The sequence below is a fragment of the Phyllostomus discolor genome, chromosome 1 (assembly GCF_004126475.2).
Source record: "Phyllostomus discolor isolate MPI-MPIP mPhyDis1 chromosome 1, mPhyDis1.pri.v3, whole genome shotgun sequence".
Taxonomy (NCBI): Eukaryota; Metazoa; Chordata; class Mammalia; order Chiroptera; family Phyllostomidae; genus Phyllostomus; species Phyllostomus discolor.
The window spans coordinates 45,050,308-45,072,533 of record NC_040903.2 but is presented as its reverse complement, the minus strand read 5'-3'; the positions used below and the strand labels follow the sequence as shown (position 1 = coordinate 45,072,533).

The following is a 22,226-nucleotide window of genomic DNA, read 5'->3' as shown; positions in this document are numbered from 1 at the left end:
CTTAGAAGCGGAATTACTTGGTTCTTATTTGTCTCTTGTGAAAGCCTTTGTTTAAAGTCTATTTGTCTGGTATAAGTATTGATATCCTAGCTTTTCTTTTGTTTCCATTTTCATGAAATATATTTTTCCATCCCTTTACTTTCAGTCTGTGTCTTTGGATCTGAAGTGAGCCTCTTGTGAACAGCATATATAAGAGTTTTATTTTCTTATTCATTCAACCAACCTATGTATTCTGATTGGGACATTTAATCCATTTACATTTGAAGTAATTATTGCCACTTTATTATTCACATTTTGTATTTTAGATCTTTTTTTTCTTCCTTAAGAAGTCACTTTAACCTTTGGTGTGTTATTGCTCTGGTGGTGATGAACTCCTTTTTAACTTTTTCTTATTGGGAAAGAAGCTCTTTTTATCTCTCTCAATTCTAAATGATAGCCTTGCTGGATACAGTAATCTTGGTTGTAGGTTTTTGCTTTTCCTCATTTTAAATATTTTTTGCCTGTCCCTTCTCTCCTGCAAAGTTTCTGTTGAAAAATTAGCTGATATTTTTATGGGAGCTCCCTATTAGATAACTAACTGCTTTTCTCACTTTGCTTTTAAGATTCTCTTTTTGTCTTTAACCTTTAGCATTTAATTATGTTATATCTTGGTATGGGCCACTCTAAATTCATCTTGTTTGGAACTCTGTGCTTCCTTTGTTTGTATGTCTATTTTCTTCACCAGGTTAGGGAAATTTTCAGTTGTTATTTCTTCAAATTGGTTTTCAATCTCTTGCTCTCTCTTTTCTTCTTGTACCCTTATGATACAAATGTTGGTGTGCCTGACATTGTCCAGAAACCCATTAAACTTCATTTATTTGGATTCTTTTTTGTTATTGTTTTGCTTTTCTGATTGTATCTTCTGCTACCTTGTTTTTCAAATTGTTGACTTATTCCTCTGCTTCATCTAAGCTACTGTTGATTCCCCAATGCATTCTTTTTAAATTTAATTTATTTTTAAGGGTATGTTTTCCATTACCATTTATCCCTCTTATACCACCCTCCCCCCGACAATAACCACACTGTTGTCTGTGTCCATGAGTCCTTTTTCCTTTTTCATTCTGTCCCTCTACCCCTGACCCCCTGCCCCACTCTGAGCTGTCAGTCTGCTTGTTATCTATTAGTTTCATTCATTCTGTTGTGGTATTCTTCATTTGTGACTTATTCTTTTTTATGTTTACTGTCTTCTTTTTTATGATTCTTATCTATTTGTTTAAGTTCTTACTGGTACAAGTATTTTGAAGTCTGCATCTGACATATTGCTTGTCTGCATTTTGTTTGGTGGAGCTTTTGTGGAGCTTTGTCTGGAGCTTTGTCCTGTTCTTTCATTTGGGACATGTGTCTTTGTCTCCTCAATTTGGCAGCCTCCCTGTGTTTGTTTCTATGTATTAGGTAGAGCTGTTTTATCTCCTGGTCTTTGTAGAGTGGCCTTATGTTGTAAGTGCCCTGTAGGGCCTAGTGGCACAATTTCTTTGATCACCTGAGCCAGGTGCTCTAGGAGTGTCTTTTGTGTGGGTTGTCTGTGCCCTCCTGTTGTATGTTGTAGTTGAACCTTGATTGCTACTGGCACATCAATGGGAGGGGTTGACACTCATGCTGATTGGTTGTCAGGACTGGCCATGACTATAGTGGAGGAGCTATTGTGCAGGGGCTCACCCCATGGAGCAGGATTCACTTTAGCAGGGCTCTGGTGCCTGCTGAGTCTGCTGTTTGAGTGTGTTGTTGTGGAGGTGATCAGGTGGTGCTCTGGTGTGGTCTGAAGCTGGCCACCTGATGTGTTGGTTCTGGGACCTTGTGGGAGATTCAGGCCAAGGTCATCTGCAACCTGTGTCCTGCCCTGGGTTACTTGGCATTAGCTACAAAGTGATCTGCAGGTGGTTGCCACTTATGCTGGGCTTGGAGGTGGCAGGGAGAGGCCAAGCTGCAAACCAATGCTGGCTGCCAGAACCTAGGCATTTTAAATGTGGAGCACTGAAACAGTTTTCCTGGCAATAATTTACATAATACTTTGGTACAACTTATATAATATTTGGTAATGAGAAATTATATGTGGGGAGTTTGGACTTGACACTTAGAGCTTTTTGGTTTGAGGTGATAAGGACTGGAAGGTGATTTGAAGAAAGAGGAGAAATTCCTAAGGAGAAATCAGTAGAACTTGAATGATATTAATGTGTATTGGGGTGGGGGGAGTTAAAATGAAGTTGGTTTTCTAGTCTGGAGGTTTGAGAAATTTAGCACATCATGAAGTCAGGAAGGCAAGCTAAATATTCAGGTAAAGTTAGAAATTTGCTTTAGATATGTGAAGGGTAAAAGGCATGTTATTCTCAACAGAGAGCTGTCCCATTCAAGTATTTGTTTGAGGCAACTTCTTTCTTTTCACCTGTATTTACTGAGGGCCTGTTCTGTGTGTGGTATTGTACTTAAATACAGACATGTGTAAATGGGTCCAAAGCCTCAGAAATGATCAAAATTTGGAAGCTATTGGAAAAGTCTAACATGGTTGACATTAAAGCAAAGTCTGACTAGCTCAAAGGTCTGTAAGTATATGGAAACATAGAATACCAACTCTTCAAAACCTTTTTTGTACAGATGTACACTTATGCCACCCATACATATATGAACCTTTATACAAGAATGTGGTGTTTTTCATGCAGTACGAAGGGGTAGAGGGCATTAAATTAAAATCTGGAATGAAGAATTTAGATTTGAGAGAATTCTCTGACAATGAGAATTGTTAGTGTTATAATTAGACTGCTGGCAGAGATGTGACAATACTTTTTCTTAAAGATAGTTCAAGGTTCTGAGGAGATCCAGAATAAAAACATAGCCGTCTTTCCTGCCTGGGTTCTGAACAGGTAGAGAAATAGCAAATCTAAAGACACAGTGAAAATATTTTTTTACAAAAGAGGCCAGGATGAAGTGTGGGACACTCATGTGGTTAGGCAGTGTTCCGGCTGATGGGCACCCCATCTGGTGTGGATCAGGCCTGCCCCTGGGGACATGGAGGAGAACATGTGCTCCGTATCACAGTCCTTCCCAGGAAGAGGAATGATGAGGCAGGCAAGAGCTTGGCAAATTTCTTACTTTTCCCCGACTTAACCAATCACATACTTCACTCTTCTTTACTAGGGGAAGAGGTTGGGTAGGTGAAGAGTGAGTTGAGAATGGAGAGGCCTGGGATACCCAAGAGAAAACTGCCCCCTCACAGAGCAGGCACAGGTTAAAGGCACTCTTTCTCTAACTTAAGCAAAAATAATGCCACCTACTTGAGATGCCTTAATGGTAAGAAAGAGGCAAAGATTAGATGATTTTTCAAGGCTGTTTTTATTTGTGACCTGTGTAGTTATACCTCTATGACTATCCAAACGGATTGCAAAGTGGAGGCTGATTTCCTGCTGCTGCTTTTAAGTGTGAGGGGTCCTGTGTCTCCTTTCCAGGAGGTTTTTTTAATGACTAGATCAATTTATTTTTGTTTTTAGTAATTTAAAATGTAAGACCTGGGTACTATTAAAAGTTTGATTTGTGGGCCAGCAGGAGCTATGAGAAATGCATGTGTCTGTAAGCAGAATTCTGGCTGTAGAGGTACAGGACCACTTGTGTAGTTTATTGGCATTGATTGCTTGGTCATAAATTACTATTTGGGATACAGAGGATGCATTAGAACTTCAGATGCTTCCTCAGGCTCAAACTGCTCTCATTCATTCATTTATTCACACACAAGTATTTATTGAATGACTTCAGGGTCTGTTTTAGGTGCTGGGGAACTGTAGTGAAGGGAATGGATAAAAACAAATAAGCAAACCTTGCCTTCCTGAAGCTTATATGCTAGTAGGTATAAAGAAGCAGTAAACAAATAAACATACAAATATAATTTATAGTTTGAGATGGTGACAAGTTTTGTGGAGAAATGAAGCATATGAATGGGTGATAGTGATGTGGTGGTCACTGGTGGTCAGGACAGACCTCAGTGGGGGGGTCGCATTTAGGCAAAGGCCTGATGGAACTGGGGGGTGACCCATGCACTGGTCTGGGGGAAAGACACTGGTGAGAGGAAACAGCAAGTACAGTGACCTTGAGATGCAAGGGTTCCCAGTGCTAGGCTGTGAGCAGTTTTACTCTGGGATGGGTTTTGAGAAGCATGACATGATCTGCCACTTTCCTCTGGCTCTTTCTTGAGGGTAACCTGTGAAGGGGAAGAGCAGAAGCAAGGAGAGTGGTTATGAGGTTCATTCAAAACTGAGATGATGGTTGTTTGGCTTAGGGTAGTAGCAGGGAGGGTGGTGAGCAGTGGTCAGAGTCTGGAGATATTTTGAAGGTAGAGTTAATAGAATTTGTGGAGAGATTTGGTGTGTGGTATGAGAAGAATTAAGGTTAAGGATGGTTTAGTCAAGTTTTGTCCTGAGTAACTGGGCAGATATGCCATTTCCTGACACAGGTGAGAGACAGACTTAGCAAGAAGATAGGAAATTTACTCTCGTAAATGTTGAGGTACCTAGTGAATGTCCGCATGCACAGGGTCCATAGGCAACTGCACTGACAAAAGAAGAGCTCACAGAGGGGGTGGGGGTCGGGGGGGAGCCTGGGCTAGAGATGTAGGTTTGGGAAGGCACTCAAAGTCAGGGACAGGATAAGCTCACCAAACTGCACAGGGAAGATGAAGAAGAGTGCTTGGCACGACAGTGTATGCAGTTTATGGGAATACGTGAGCTGAGGGACAGGGAGGAAGGAGACCAGTAAGGAAAGAGGAGAACCACAGGAGAATGGTGTCCTGGAAGCTAAATACTAAGAAACGTATTTCAGGGAGGAAGGAGAATCTGAGTCAAATGCTGCTCATAGGGCAAGTATGAAAATGCAGTCTTGACCATAGGTTTCAGCAACAAAGGGTTCCTAGTGACCTCCACAAGGGCCTGACTGGAGCGGGTTCGAGAAAGAACAAGAATGGGAAGAGGGGATCAGGGGGCATCTAATTAGTCAATCTTTTGAAGTGTTTTGCTATAAAGGGGAGCAAAGCAGTGGATTAGCTTGAGGAGGATGTGGCATCAAGAAGGATTTTTTATTTTTTGTTAGAGATAGAAAATTTGGCAGCTTATTTATTTGCTGGTGGGAATGATCTGGTGATCTGGAGAAAATTGATGAGGAAAGAGAGAGAAGACAATTGCTGAAACTGTTCTTGCAAAGGCAAGAGGATCTAGGATGTGGTATGCAAGTGGACAGTTTGCTCTTAGGTAAGATTGCAGATGGTATGCAGATAACAGCAGGGAGACGGACCAGGCACTGCATGTGGGGCATGCTGGCGTAACCAGTGAGCACAGGGTGGCTTTACAGTGGCCTCAGCCCTCCGGGCTTGTGAAATTTATGGCCCACAAGTACCTGTACATAACTGTTGCTGTGATAAATGTGGCCAATTATCAGCCATCTCAGCTAACAATTGAATAGTTTCCTGTATTAAAATTGCACTTGGAGCCCTGGCTGGCATAGCTCAGTGGATTGAGCACGGGCTGTGAACCAAAGTGTCTCAGGTTCGATTCCCAGTCAGGGTACATGCCTGGGTTGCAGGCCATGACCCCCAGCAGCTGCACATTGAGGTTTCTCTCTCTCTCTCTTTCTCCCTCCCTTCCCTCTCTAAAAATAAATAAATAAAATCTTTTAAAAAATTGCACTTGGGCATTATTGAAATGAGTAGCTAACTTATATTTAAGTTAAAACAGCTAATCTTAATTGAATTATTTACATAATCTCATTTAATCCTCTCACCAAACCTATGAAGTTGGAACTATCACTAACAAATGAGGAAACTGAGTCAGAGGAAAAATGAGGAACTTGTTCAAGTGCATATGTTAACTTGCTGTTTTTCCGATTCTGTGGTTTATTCTTTAACTATAGGCTGCATTGCTTTGTGGGAGTACTTAGACCTGTGAAATGTGTAATTTCTCAATGCAGCAAATTAACATCTGATATTATTTGGTTTTATTATGTGATTGTAATCTGAGATTAAATGCTTTTATTGCTGTGAGCTTTACCCAGCACCCTTTTTGTTTTCTCCCAAAGACTGAGAATTTAAGAGCCTTTTACAGAAATTTTTGAAACTACACTGGAAGAATAATCAGTTGACCAGCTGTGGTAGGCAGAGTGTCGTCATTCTTGTGGCAGTTTTCCTTTGTAAATCAGCTTTTAAATGACAAGCTGATAGTAAGATGTTCCACATATTCGGAAGTGAATAAGAGTGCAGGAGCATGACCTTCAATTTCAAAATGGTCAGAATTGAAATTTTCCTTTGGCTTCTTGCTGGCTACTGTCAGGCCTTCTAGTCCTGTCTTCTCATTTATAAACTAGGGACCATAATACCAACCTCCTGTGACTGTTGTGGGAATTAGAGATGGTACATTCTCGAGCACAAAGCACAGCCCAGGACTTATTCTGCTATTAAATGGCAGGTGAAGAGGTAGCTCCTTTGTCAGTTTGTTAATTTACCGTCCAGGGATGGAGGCCTGGAAGGCCACTAAGTGCACCTTCTTCCTTGATTGCCTTAATTTCCACTTGGAAAATGACTCAGTCAAGCTTTAATTTCAGGAATGTTTCTTATGTGCATGTCTTAGGAGTGATTTACTAATTAGCATTACACAAGACAAAGCTCTGTAGCAATACACCATGTTTATTATGAGAAAAGGTTCAGAACATGCTGTCTGACAGGAAAAACGGAACTGTCCCAGTGAGTCTGGAATGTATGGTTTACTGTTAAGCATGAGGCTCTGGGTATCCCCTTGGGTGTGGAGGAGCCTCCCTGCATTCTTATTAAATTTTCTTGTTGTCCAGTCACTTAATCCAGGTATCAGTATATTGTCTAGACTTTGGTTGTGTGAATTCCTTTCAGTGGAGATGGGAAATCCATGTATTAAAACTAAGCATTGCTTTCTCCTTCCCATGAAACAGTGAATGGATGGTTAGAGAAAGAGTTATAACTGGGATTATTGGTGCAGCCAGATGCTCATGGGTCTTGGACAGTAAGTCAGAGTGTGGAGCAGCCTAGACAAAGCCTAGGTTCTTTAGTTACCTGCACTGCCACCCGAACACATATTAAACAAATCCTACTGACAGGAGACCCTGAAGAGTCTAAAATCTTCTTTTAGAGTATATTGGGAATGCCAGGTTGAGTGGGAAGTTCTTATCCTCAGGAACCAATCTGGGGTAAACTTTGTCAGGCCAGATCCCGATCCATCCCTTACTACCCTTCATCACTCCACTGCTGTGACACCTGAGTTCATTCCCTAAAATTTCGAGTCATTTCCCTAAACCAGAATTTCCAAAGGTATTCACCAGAGGTGGTGGCAGGGAGCCCATCTCTGTGTCTGTGCTTACAGTACTGCCTAGTGCAGGTCCTTGATGAAGACATGGAGCACCTCTGGCACAGGGATCCTGCTGCTGCGTAACCGCGCTCCCGCCCGGGGTCAGGCTTCACTGTCTCTGGGATAGGACAGTCCCGACTCCTTCTCTGCCTAATAAATGTTTGCAACCCTGTTACTTACTCTGTGCATTCAATAAAGAGAGACATTTTGTTTAAACCCATTGGTCATTGTAAGTGGCATAATGATTACAAACATGTACTCAAGAAATTCCCAAGTTGCAAAATGCCTTTGTCTTCTGGTACTTTGCACATTGTTTAAAATATTTAAAAAGCAGGAGAATAATGGAAACATAGTGATTATATAATGATATTTAAAAGTATAGATTGTGGGTTCATTTATGGGTCTCAAACTCCATTGGATGACATACATGCAGTTTCTATAAGTGAGCAGTAATTGTGAATCATATGTTTTCTGGGCCCTTTAACAGACCACAGGACGACTCTTAGGCTAGAATTATGAAGGTGGGGAACTGTTTAATTCATACTCTCAGATTTCTATTTCCATGCTTTCTTCATCCTGTTGCCCCCTCATTTCTTTCAGTATCCACTGTCTTCTGCCTTCAAGGATAATGGTTCATTCAGTGTACCATCTATTATTCCCAAGGATGCTTGCATTTTAGCGAAAATAATACTCACATTGACCAAATGAGGGGAATGAAGTTCTAAAAATGAAATTCAGTTTGGCACGTAAGTGGCCACCCATGTTGTCAGGTGGACCCCAAATACACTTTTGTATTCAAGAATATATGTCCCATGTAGGGAACATGGTGCAAAATGACAATGCCACTTGCCCTTGACTAACTAATACCAGTGTGTTCAATGTATAGATTATTATTTCTTCTTTTCTTCCCATTTTCTCATTTTCTGAAAACGTTCTGGGATTTTTGGGACATGATGTGATGTAGCAGAATGAGTGTGTGAGAACTAGAGTAGCACTCGGTCCATGTCTGAACTTCACAGTTATGAGACCATGGACACGTACCTTCTCAGTCTCTGTTTCCTCACCTGTGAAGTATGATTGTTAGGGTTGTTACAATCGAGAAAATGTGTATAAACTACAGTGTATAAATTATAGGCCATGGAAGATGTAACATAAAGTAGCTGTTGTAATTAGTGTAAGTTCTAGAATTCTAAGAGGAAAATTTTTTATTGATAAGAAAAAAATTTCTTCTACATAATAGCAACTTTGTTAAAAGTTTGTAGCAGGTATCAGCTAAGCAATAAGTAATTAATTGGGAATGTGTTTTGATTATAAGCAAGCCAGGCATTGTTCACGGAAATTTTATTTATGTTCTCAAATATGTAAGTAAGATATGCATCTTCACACTGTAATAAACTTTTTAAAATAGAAAACATTCTTTTTTAAAAAAAGATTTTCTTTATTTTATAGAGGGGAAGGGAGTGAGAAAGAGAGGGAGAGAAACATCAATGTGTGGTTGCCTCTTGTGCGTCCCCACTTGGGACCTGGCCCATAACCCAGGCATGTGCCCTGACTGGGAATCTAACTGGCGACCCTTTTGTGCATAGGCTGGCACTCAGTCCACTGAGCCACTTCACCCAGTCTATTTTGGAAAAAAAAAAAACTTAAAAAAAAATGGAAAAAGGTTCTTTGAACACAGAGTTACCTAAGTGCATTTGAGAAGTGATTTGTGCTCTCCAAATGTAGAACTTATGAGATGATTCAGAAACATACTTATTATGCAAGCCAAGGTGCAGTCTTGTGAGGCGGGCACTTCGTGCCTGTGCTGTGTCCTCCTGTGTCCTCCTGTTGCACAGGCTCCTACAGTTCTCTTTTTCACTCCACAGATTCACCACTAAAGAGGAAGAAAGAGTATGAGCTGGTGACTCCAGTCAGCACAAATCGAGAAGGACACTATCTCTCCCATATCCTTTCTGCAAGTCACAAAAAGAGATCAACGAGGGACGTGTCTTCCAACTCTGAGCAATTGTTCTTTAACATCACAGCGTTTGGAAGAGATTTTCATCTGCGACTAAAGCCCAACACCCAGCTCATTGCTCCCGGCGCTGTTGTGGAATGGCATGAAACATCTCCAGTGCCCGGGAATACATCCAGCCCTGTTAATGATCATCAACCAGGAAGTGCCCCTGAAAGAATCTGGAAAACAGAGCCTTTGCAGACTAACTGTGCTTACGTTGGTGACATCATGGACATTCCAGGAACCTCTGTTGCCATTAACAACTGTGATGGTCTGGTAAGGCTCATTCCCTTTGTGTGTATTTGTTTGTAGGCGTTTGGGAGTGTTGCATGGCTTCAGCATGGTTGGGAAGGTGGAGGTGGAAAGAAACCTCATTATTATATTTTAAATTTAGGAAGAAGCAGGAGAAAGCATTTTATTGTCGAAGATGGTGCTTTGGCTTAATTTGACATGAAGACAACATTATTCCAAGAAACAAAGACAGCTATTTAATAGGGGTTTTTTTTTTGGCTTATATTTTTATTGTGTTACACTGGGGAATTTTATTTCTAATTTCTTTCAAAGTGTTCTGAAAACTTTGTAAAGAAACTTAGATTCCTTTAAAATGATAGTATTACACTTATATGGAAACTTTTGATATCTTCTTAAAGTATTTTGAAAGCATTCTTTAGCTTCCCCACAGAATGCTAAAATGGGAACTCAGCAGATCTTCTATCAGAATTTGTCTAAATAGCATTACTTTATGAACTCAAGATATAGTTGTCTTTGTGTGATGACTTTGATTCATTTTAACCTTTACCTTCAAGTAAAATACCCATATGTTGCTCTTCAGTTGTGTGGTTAAACCCTGTAATAACTGACCCTTATTTACACACTCTGCAGATGTGAAGTATTTTTATTTGTTTTGTATCTCTACATGTTATTTGAAAAGTGTGTCAATGTTTATGTCTTTTCTATCCACAGTTGACTTCAAGTCTTTGTTTAAAATGAGCAACCATTTTTCCTTCCTGTGGTTGCCAGGCTGCTGTTTCTTGGGAGTTCAGAGCTTTTCCCTTTGTTTTGCCACTGTTTCTAAGAGTTCTCAGAATATTCCTTACACGTCTGCTTATGATTTTTCTACCTTGGCTGGTCCTCCACCAGTACTATGAAAATTCTGCTGTTGTCCTCTCTATGCCTAAGTCCAAGGAGTTAGGGTACCATATGTTTTATCAAATGCTGTGGGTTCCTTGTTTCAGGCTTGATTTTTCAGTCTTCACCAACCCATGATGTTCTATAGAATTGTAGAAGCCAGTCCAGAAAACTGAAATAGAAAACATGCAGCAGGTCTGACTCTCCAAGTTGGATTCCGTTAGTTTAGGGGTCCATACCCTCATATTCAGGGTTGGACCATGTTTTGGGGTTTGAAAGGCATAAGGGGTCTCTCAAATTCTTCTTATTCTACATAAAGGTTGACTAGGGCCTGAATTAGTTAATTGAGGTTAATTGAAGTTTTTGAGGTTTAAAGTACTAACTGAGAGATCTGGATTTAGTACTGCAAAGACAGAAGCAGAAAGCAGTTATAGAAAAGGTACTGTTTTATAAAACTTTTAAGCAAAATGTATTGATTAGAAAGCTTAATTCAGCATTATTTTTTAGATTTTAAGCATATATAATATGGGCTTTGTATCTCCTCAGCTCTGACTTGAAACTTGGGATATTGGCTTAAAAATCAGTTTAAGGGAGGCAAAATGCAAGAAAATTCTGTAATGGATTATCACAGTGATTTCTAAACCCAATTTAGCAATGTTTTATTTTTATTGTACATGTGAGGTTATATAGATTCATGGGGTAATAAAACTTTGTGGCAAAAAAGAAAAAGTCACTATAAATCGTGATTGAAATTATTAGGTTTGTTTAATTTCTCATTTTAAAGATATGATATTCACTGTTAACATCATGTATACGTAGATATAGTGTATGTGTATGCATGCGTGAATGTATACAGTACACTACCAGTGTATACTACAGGTATTAATTTATTCCATTTGTTTGATCTAATCAATCAGTTAATTAAAAGTTTTGTAGGAAGCCAGTTAAAGGCCAAGCAGTCTTCCAGGCACTGTGACATGCTGAAAGGAATAACCCACAGCTACCAGGCTCATGGAACTCAAAGATGTTAATATGCCACAGAATTTAAGTATCAAAATATTTAAAAATACATATATATATATTTATATGTGTATATACATACATGTGGGTATATATATATGCATGAGTCATGTTTAACTTAACCATTGTGGTTAAAGGAAGTATTCTGGAGGGAGATTTCTTGAATAGGACAGTTTCAACCCAGAGAAAAGTGGCCCAGGCCTTCAGTTTCATTCAGCAAAAGGGTAGGTCTGGCCTGTAGCAGGCAGGGCTAAGTCTGAGGATGTGCAGAAATGAAAGCCTCTTCTGGAGTTTCCAGCTCACAATAGCTATGGAGGGAGACTGCAGCTGATGGCAGGGACAGGAGCAGGGGTATTGAGAGCAGGTCATCTACGTGATTTTGTGCTCTGTGACTTTGAAATGGGCAATACTCTGAGACAGAATGTTTTAATTTAAAAAAATACAGTGCTACTCAAAAGTATGTCCACTGACTCAGGTTTCTGACAAGATAAATACAGAAAGTGAGATTGTATATATAGAAACTGTTATAGCTATTTGACAGTTACTGTATCTGTATTGGTTCTAATAACAAAAAAAAGTGGATCTGCCTTTTAACCCAGCAATCCCACTTCTGGGAATACATCCAGAAGGAACCCAAAAACACTAATTTGAAAAAACATAAGCACCCCTATGTTCATTGCAGTGTTATTACAATTGGTAGACATGGAAGCAGCCCAAGTGTGCATCAGTAGATGAGTGGATAAAACAACTAAGGGACATTTACACAATGGATTCTACTCAACCATAAAAAAGAAGAAAATTTTGCTCTTTGCAACAGTATGAATGGATGTGGAGAAAATTATGCTAAGTGAAATAAACCAGGCAGAGAAAGACAAATACCATATGATTTCACTCATGTGTGGAATCTAATGAACAAACTGAACTAACAGGCGACGTGGAGACAGACTCATAGATGGAGAGCAGATGACAGTTGTGGTGCAGTTAGTGGGTGGAGGGATTGAGCCAAAAGGCAAAAGGACTCATGGACATGGACAACAGTGTGGTGGTTGCTCGGGAGGGAAGGGAGTATAAGGGAACTAAATGGTGATGGAAAAAGTACAATAAAGATTAAATTAAAAATGAGGCTGGGGTTTTGTGTCTTGTATTTTTATTTTATTTTTCTAGAAATTAGTTTTTACTGTATTGTACAATCGGGGAGAAAAGAAACTCTTTCTTTACCACAGATGGTTTGGAAAGCAAGCAGTGACTCTTACCTCTTTACCCCTCTGGGCATCAGAGACTTGACTGAAATAGGTAGAGTCTCTCTAGTCCAGATAACTGTGTGAAATGATCACAGGAAAGGTGCTTTAAGGTAGACATTATTGGAGAGGACAGAAAAATTCCTGCGATCTAGAATGTGATCTAGACATAGACATGCTTAATAACTAACATATTATTCTTTGGGTTTCTGAAATGATCATCAAAGTCTTCTGCATTGTCAAAGGAATTGACAGTGATTCTCACTTTATGTGCCCAAGAACAATATCCGTTCCTGTGTAGCATGACCTTTTCCTATTCTTTGCCAAGATTGCCACTTATGAATGACTGCTAATACTTTACCAGTTACGACTTTATTCTTACTCTTATTGGTCCCAATTATAGGTAAGAATTATTGAGATATTCAGTTGTAGACTTGTCCCTGCTGTCTGACAGTATCTGATCTAGAGCAAAGCTCTGCTTCTCTAGACCCTTCCCCAAATCACCCAACCAAAACCTAAATCCTATTAATAGTTTGTTTTTTTTTTTTCCCTTAACACTTTATGACCGAGATGCTGATGGTTCCCTCTGGTGTGCATTCTCTCTCCATGCAGCTTGTATTAAACCCAGCTTGTCCCCTGCAGATGCGCTCCTGGTGCTTTTTGGTTAGAGGGTGCTGACGTGCTTTACCTCTCTGCTTCTCCGTCTTTGAGGTGAGAGTCCAGTGGTCAGGAGTCGTGGTGACGGCAGGCATTCCACACTCTCCTCAGTGGGAAGACAGTTCTGACTGAGAATCCCAGCTGAAAATAGGTTTCTTTATTCCACAGAGCCCTGGCATTCTCTCTGTAACACCATTAAGTCTGCCCTGCCAGTAGCAGCAGCTCACAATCATACTTTGTGGCCTATAAATTTGCCAAAATAAAGGATTGTCTGGTTAGTAGGCATTATGTCATGTGTTTTATAACATAAGGAAACTAGATTTTTCTAGGCTTGCTAGAACAATATTGCTTTGTTAATTCCCCTGGATTGTTATTAGAGGAAACAGTTGGGGGTGAAGAATTGACTGGTGAATGGCTCTTTTGGGTGATCCAGTTCAGTGATTTCTTCATGGGTTGGTCAAGGGAATTTATCTAGGACAGAAGTTTTTAACATTTTGTTTAAATATCTGGAGTTCTTTCATCCAGTGAAATCACTGTGGGTTATCTAATAACATGTAAAATGGATAAAGTCAAGAAAGGCCTGATTAAAACACAGGTGGGAGGTTTCTCCTGCCTGGTGTCTCTTCCTCCTGCCTTGTTTCACTCTAGACCACTCCTGGGGAATCTCATAGGTGTCCTCACTGATAGGGTAGGAGGTCTTGGGAGCTTGAGGTTGAAAGTTGGGAACCATGAACAGAAACTTTATTGCTAAAATATATGTTAGTTACATCTGGTTAATACTGGAAGCATTTCATGCTTTTTAGATTTGGGACATGGACAAATGAAATCTTTGTGGAGTACTGCTAACTTTGAAAGAAAACAGCCTTAAGATTTCCCTGTCTTAAGACTTTTACTTTAGGATTTTTTTTTTGGTCCCTTCTAAAACATGTTCTTGTCCTGCCTATTTCAGTGAGTCTAGCTGTATAAGCACTTTTAAAATAGCCTATTTTAAAAAAAAGTATTATGAGATAGTGTACCTGGGATTGAGAACATTTGAGCAGTGATTGTAAATACAGCTCAATCTGGCAAATGAAGTGTCTGATACTAAAAAAGAAACAACTTTGTAGCTATTTATAATGGATTTAGAAAAAGGGGTTTTCCAGGGCTGATCCTTAGATGTTGACATTTGAACATCTGCTTTTATGAGAAGAACCTGATTGCTAACAGCCAGTCGCTTCCTACCTTTTCCTTCTGTGGACCGAGTCTATGGAAAGTGTCATGTGTTTTATGATGAAGAAGAGGAGGATCTGTGCCTTCATGGTTTACATGCTGGTTTAGGAGACCTAGAATTTCTGAAGAACAAAAGAGTAAAACCTTGTTTCAGCTCTGGGCACCTACCCCGGGCAACTTGAACAATGTAGGATTAGGAGACCCTCAAAGCCCCTCTACCCTTAGATTTGTAGAAGTAGAAGGGAGAAAGCATCAGGCATCAGCCCCTTTACACATTAAGAATGGGTGAGTGTCCTCTATGTTCATTAGTTTGGGAGAACCAGTTTGTGACAGATCTCATGGCTTCTTCCCTGAGATTTGGACAAGCTGTGGCCTTATGGGAGCTGACAGTGTTTACCTAGTTACTGTACCTACATGCACCAGATATGGGCTCTTGGATGCACCTCCCACCTGCCTCCTTTCTCAGATAGATAGGCTACCAGTTTGTGCTTATAGGGGGCAAAGAGGGAAGTTTTGGCATAGTCTTTGATCATTTCACATTTCATGTCAAATTTTCATAAGCTATGTCTAGCTTATTCCAATTTTTTTTGGCTGTATTTCTCTGTGTGACTTAGTTGGTCTTATACAAAAAAAAAAAAAAAAAAAAAAAAAAAAAAAGCCAAAGATGTGAGCTTGGAATAATGTGGAAAGTGGAAAAAAAAAGTCAAAAGTGTTTTCAAATTTTGGAAATAATTCTTTTTACTACTTATTTTGTAGTTAATCTAAATCATTAGTGTTTGTTTATGAGAACCACCTATTCAGTACATATTATTTGATTTACATCAATTTGATTATGATTTATTTCTCATTATCTCCTCTAACTTTGGTATAGTAAATTTTTAAATTAAGTTTAAAGATGAGTTAAAAATTGGGGAAAAAGTAAGTATGTATTGCAAGTCTTTCTTTGGACAGACATGGAAAACAGAATACAAGGGGAGGGAAAATACTTTTTCTTTCCATCATTGGCCTGGGAAGTAATGCTTCCTATTCTTCTCAATGGCATGACAACCATTGTTTTATTATAACAGTAATATTTATTTTAAAGATATGAAATGCTGTAAGACCTTCAAAAATAGTGCTGAGCATATCTTAAATAACAAAAGCACAATGAGTTATTGATATGATGCCCTTGTTCATAATCATGCTTTAAGGTTACAGTTCTTTTTAAATTTTTTCTTTATTTTTTAATTGTTTATGCTATTACAGTCTTCCCCACTTTTTTCCTCTTTGCTCACCTCTCCCCAACCTCCACTCCTGCTAACTAAACCCAGTTTCAAAGTTCGCAACTGCAAAAAAAACCTGTTATTCGTTCGATTTAACACTCTTTGTTTCTAGGAATAGTGATCAAGTTAATGCGCATTTTGAAGTACTAGGATATGTAAAGTGCTATATTGATTGCCGGAGTAAATAGTGAGGAAGTTAGGTGTAACCTTGTCTTCCAATGGTAATGGAAATAAGATATGCAAAAGTAGAACCAAAGTACAAAACAGAATGTTTTAAACGCTTGCAAGACTAGAATAGACAAAATGTGAAAGCTAGATTATGAAAAGATTCTTTCTTCCTGGAAGGATGGTAGAAGGCTTCCTAGAGGAAGCAATATTTGTGATACCAGATTATTGAAAAGACAGATATTTTTATTAAAGTAGTCTCTGTTGAGGCAGGGAATGGAATAGGATGGGTAGGGGGAGGAGCCTGTGGGGAAAGGAGGGGAGTTGTGTGGAGGTCCACACGTGATGGCCACAAAAATGGGGAGAAAATGGGGTGAGGTTGATTTCCTGACCTTTGTAACATATATAGTGAATACTCTGGAGAGCCAAAGAGGTCTTGGGTAATATTTAACAGAATACAGGGCCAATATCATACAAAAAGGGGGGAGAGAAAGAAAGCGGAGGGTGAGTGTGTGGTTGATACTGACAGGCTTGCATGGACATTCAGGAGGAGAGGAGGATGAGGATTCCTGGTTTTAATTATGTTGCTTTTGCTTTTCTTTTTTTCCTCATAGAAAAGTTGCTCTGAAGTCATGAGGAGTTTTTCTCTGGAGTTTAGATAGGTTTAGTTGCAGTAACTTTTTTCTCACTTCTGTCTCCCAAATTTTATCTGAGATGATTATGAAATTTGATTTTTTAAAATGTGACTTTTTCTTTTAGTACCTAGGTCCTTCAACATTTCATGTTTGATTAGTTAAGTGGCCCGTTTAGAAAACCTCTTTCTATGGCTATAATTTCTTCCATTTAAAATGTTTTTCTCACTTATTTACTACATATGCTGTATGTTCATGTCCCTTACTTCTTTACAGTCTCCAAGAAGCACTGTTTTTTATTAAGTATATTTTATTGATTATGCTATTACAGCTGTCCCAATTTTCCCCCTTGATGCTCTCCGCCCAGTGCCCCCATTTCCTCCAGCAGCGCCCCCTGCCACCCCTAGTTCATGTCCATGGGTCGTACATTTGAATTCTTTGGCTTCTCCATTTCCTATACTATTCTTAACCTCCCTCTGTCTATTTTGTACCTGCAAATTATGCTTCTTATTCCCTGTACCTTTTCCCATTTCTTCCCCTTCCCCCTCCCTGCTGATAACCCTCCATGTGATCTCCATATCTATGACTCTCTTCCTATTCTAGTTGTTTGCTTATTTTGTTTTTTCTTTACATTCCGTTGTTGATAGTTGTGGGTTGTCATTTTACTGTTCATAGTTTTGATCTTCTTTTTCTTAGATAAGTCCCTTTAACATTTCATATAATAAGGGCTTTGTGGTGATGAACTCCTTTAGCTTTACCTTGTTTGGGAAGCACTTTATCTGCCCTTATATTCTAAATGATAACTTTTTTGGATAGAGTAATCTTGGATGTAGGTCCTTGCATTTCATCTCTTTAAATACTTCTTGCCAGTCCCTTCTTGCCTGCAAGGTTTCTTTTGAGAAATCAGCTGATAGTCTTATGGGAACTCCTTTATAGGTAACTCTGTTTTTTTCTCTTGCTGCTTTTAAGATTCTCTATCTTTAACCTTTGGTATTTAAATTATGATATATCTTAGCGTGGTCCTTCTTGGGCCCAACTTATTTGTAATTCTCTGAGTTTTTTAGATTTGTGTGTCTATTTTCTTCACCAAATTAGGGAAGTTTTCTTTCATTATTTTTTCAAATAAGTTTTCATTTTCTTGCTCTTCCTCTTCTCCTTCTGTCACCCCTATGATTCAGATGTTTGAACATTTAAAGTTCTCCTAGAGATTCCTAAGCCTCTTTTCATTTTTTTGAATTCTTTTTTCTTCTTTCTGCCCTGGTTGAATGTTTATTTCTTCATTTTGTTCCAAAGTGTTAATTTGAGTCTTGGCTTCCTTTTCTTCACTGTTGACTCCCTGCATATTTTTCTTTATTTCACTTTGTGTAGCATGTACTTCTTCCTTTATTTTTTCGCTATACTCAATCATTTCTCTGAGATCCTGATCACCAGTGTTTTGAGCTCTGTCTCTGATAGGTTGGCTATCTCTGTGTCACTAATTCTTTTTCTGGAGTTTTTATCAGTTTATTCATTTGGACCATATTTCTTTATCTTTTCAGTCTGGCAGCCTCCCTTTGTTTTTGTGTATCAGGTAGAGCTGCTTTGACTCCCCATGTCATTAAATTGTAAGGGGAGCCTTAGGTATTTGCCAGGGTGGGACAACCTGCTTCACCTGTGCGTGGTGCTGTATGTGGGGGAGGGGTCAGAGAGGAAATGATGCTACTTGCTTGGCTCTCACCCTATTTCCATTCACTTCCCCCATTTCCTATAAGCAATTTGAGCCCTTCTAGCTGGTGCCCTGGTATTTATTCCCAGAGTTAAGTGGGTTCGCTTATGTCCTAGGACTTTGTGGGCCCTTTTAACTCACTCTCCTGAGAGAACAGCAGTGTCTTCTGCTGTCCCAACCCCCACTGGTTTTTACAGCCACAAGTTATGAGACTTTATTTCCCCACCACTGGAACACGGCTGTGTGGTCTGGCTTGGGTCGGGGGTTATCACTCCCCAGTTGTCCCTCCCAGTTTTTATCCAGGGCTGCATGTGAATGTGGGCCTGCTCGTTTTGCCATTCACCACAGCTGCTGCCTCACCACACTGTGTCCTCTCCACCCCTCCTACCTGTCTGGATGAATGCTTCTTTAAGTGCTTGGTTGTCAGACTTCCATACAGTTCAATTTCCTGGGAGTTCTGGTTGTTTTTTGTTTTTAGATTGGTTGTTATCCTTCTTATGGTTGTGTGAGGAAGCAAAGTGAGTCTACCTACATTTCCATCTTGTCCAGAAGTCCTCCAAGAAGTACTCTGAATGCCATGTTAGCAAGTTTTGTTTACAGTGACATGCTATGTAGAAAGTAAAAAGTAGAGCAGAAACAGTAATTTGATCAATTTAACTCTTAAAACAAACAGTTGATTCTGATACGAATTGATTTTGATATTAAATCCCATTTTATTTTGTCATCTGTAGTATCTATGCTATGCATAGCTATATGTATGTATATATATACATACATATATACACATGTATTTATGCATACACATATGTATACACATATACATACAAATATATGGAAAGCCATAGAAAAGACAGAGAATATCAATGTTTAATTTAATACTGTGATTCAAGAACCAGTGACAGAATTTGTTGTCAGGTTATACAGTTGGTGGCAGAGCTAGACTGGCATGTGAATCTATTGACAAGTATGCACATGGTTGTTCTGTTACCCCAAGCTACCTAAATATGCCTCTCACAATGTGGGTCGTTGACAAAAAGGCCATGACACAAATTAACTTGTATGTTTTTAATACTATTAGATATATATAGAGATTAATCAAAAATACAATTGAAAGGGGAGATTTTAATTTACTATTGTCAGTCTGTAACAGTGAAATTGCAAAAAAAATTGGGGATAACAAAATCAATTGTACTATTTATTAAAGAAGTTAGACTTTGAACTCTCTGTTTCTAAAACAAGAAATTTTACCCATTGTGAAATTTTATAGTTATAGTTGTTTCTGAAAACCCTTCCCCCATCATCCCCTCCCATCTCCCCTCTTGTTACTGTCAGATCAAATGAACAAAACCAAGGTGAGGGGTGGAAGCAAGGGAGGAAGGTGGGTTTGGCTGGGTTGGTGGGGGAGTAGTGGGGGGTAAATGCAGACAACTGTAATTGAATGGCAATAAAATAATTTTAAAAATATGATTAATTTAACAAAAAACAAATAAAATTTTAAATACTTGGTATTTTAAAAAATATTTTCAAAGAGGTTTGTTAATATCCGAGCAATATTAAACTACGTTAAATGTATCAGGAGATTATCATTAGACTTATTGCAATTTGAAAGTCCTTTGATGAACTCATTCAATTCTTCTATAATTATAATAAATTTCTGAAAATTCTACTTTATTGACTTTAAAAACTGGAATATATAATGGTACTGACACCTAATTCCAGAATTAGTAATATTTTTGAAAAGGATATTATGTAGCCTGACAGGTTTTGCCTACTTTTCTAAAATATTTAGAAGATACTAAATTTGGAGTTTTGCAGTAAGAACAATCAGTAAATACCAGTGAAACAGAATAGTTGAGTTAATGATATCTTAAAATACTTCAGGTTGGAAAAATGTAAGTACAATTGTTGACGGAAGTCAAAACTTTTGTAAAATGGTTGATGGAAATGGTTCATGCAGGGAGCAGGCATGTTGTTGGTTTAGAATCAGATAAACCCAGACTCCAATTCTAGTTCTACCACCTGCCAGTCTTGTGACTTACAACTTACTTAACTTACTGAAGTCTCTTTCCTTCAGTAAAGTGGGGAAAGTAATGCCTGTCAGGCCAAGGCCTTCCCAAGAATGTTAATGCACCTTTCACACAGCCTGGCTCCTGGGAAATCTGTGATTGTTACTATAGTCCTTTCTTTTTTTCTGTCTATAATTATTAGTCCTTAAGATTTTGTGATTAATAAGAGACATGATGATTAACATTGCAAAGTAAGAAACACTGCAGTGATTCAATCTAGCCTGTGACCTAACTTGTGGAAAACACAGTCTTCTCTGAAGTGAGTACCTTGGTGAAACTACAGTAATTTCAGATCGCCTTTTAGACCTGATACAGAACTCTTCCATCACTGTCTTCTCTGCAGGTACTCCAGCCCCTGCTCTGCAGACTCCTAAGCATGGGAAATGCACTTCTTTCCATCTTATTTATACAGAGCTCTGCCACAGAGAAAGTTCTTCCTTAGGTTCTGCTTAGAAATATGAAGTGCAAATATCCTGTTCCACTTATCAGAGTCTTCAGAGTTGACAAAGATATGATGACAATGGTTGCCTTCTTACAGTAGTAAGAGGTTTTACACAATGAACAATGGTTCGGTGCACCACACGGCAAACAACTTCATTTTTAGGAAACATTTTCCTTTATTAGTGTGGTAAATGCCATATCCTAGCTAGGAGGGAATTGACCAGATGTAAGTCACAGTTTTAACATTCCTCTCAGGTTTTTAATTTGATCAAATATTTTAAATAGGGAATCTCAGAGTGAGACATTTTGGGGATAGTGAAAAAGAATTCTATGACATTAGATTGTATACACTGTTCAGAGTTTCTCCACCCTTGTTCATTTCATATCTTTTATTAGGTGATTGTGGTTAATATGCTATCTTATACCCATTTTTTCCCCAATCTGGAGTCTTTTGTGGGGAAAAAAACATACAGCAGAGAGTATGCATTTTCTGCAACTCTGGAGGCAGTTGAAGGGGATGGAGATAAGGGTGGAATGGTGAGTCCTTGGCTCTAACTACCAGAAAATGCATTTTTTAAATTAAATGGCATTATCAAAATGATCTTGGTGATTTTTTTTTGATTATGTGATAGGACTTCCCAACCCCAATTTAAAATGTATGAGATTTTGAAAGGTCTCCTTTTATCTGGCGATGCTCTGAAGTGGAAGTTCTTTATAGGCTGAGAGGACTGTACAATTAGAAGCTGGGGTGTCATATGAGCGTAGCGGGACCCAGTTGGAGCATGTGAAGCCCAAGAGAAAGCAAAGACCAGCACTTAGTGAGAGATTCTGCAAATGTTAGCAACCAAACACAGTGGGAAACGTTTTACTTAGCATTATCTGTGAAACACTATGCTTTTAACAGTGATTCGAATCTTGGGGCAATACTTCCTTTGGGCTTGCAGGATACTTGATCTTGCTTAGAGTGTGCCAGTATTTCATGCTTTCCTGCCTGGCTGCATATAGTCCTTTATTTTGCATACCTGGCTCTGAGGATGGTATTAACTGGCTGCCAGGACAAGAAAGCAGACCGAGCATAGTGATGTGGGTTCAGATAAAATTAAGTCACTGTGAGATACCTGTTTCTGTTTGGTCAGCTGCATGCCACTGTCACCTTTGGCCTCGACTGTGGTACCAGGTTTAGACTTAGCATAATGATGAGGGAAGACTCTGAGTCATATTGGTCCTAGACCCTAACCATTGATCTGTGGTTTTCAGAGAGGGGCCTCTTTTTATATACCATGCTTGGAAATATTTTAAAGGTATATTAATCTATGAGGATGTTT

General features: G+C 39.0%; 1 protein-coding gene across 1 annotated transcript in view; it reads left to right on the top strand.

Moving 5' to 3' along the window:
• ADAMTS3 (ADAM metallopeptidase with thrombospondin type 1 motif 3) overlaps nucleotides 1-22,226 on the top strand; it is a 232,567-nt gene that overhangs the window by 13,977 nt on the left and 196,364 nt on the right. Inside the window, exon 3 of the mRNA XM_028506934.2 lies at nucleotides 9,248-9,654. Coding sequence (XP_028362735.1) covers nucleotides 9,248-9,654 — 407 coding nt within the window. The remainder of the gene's footprint in view (nucleotides 1-9,247; nucleotides 9,655-22,226) is intronic.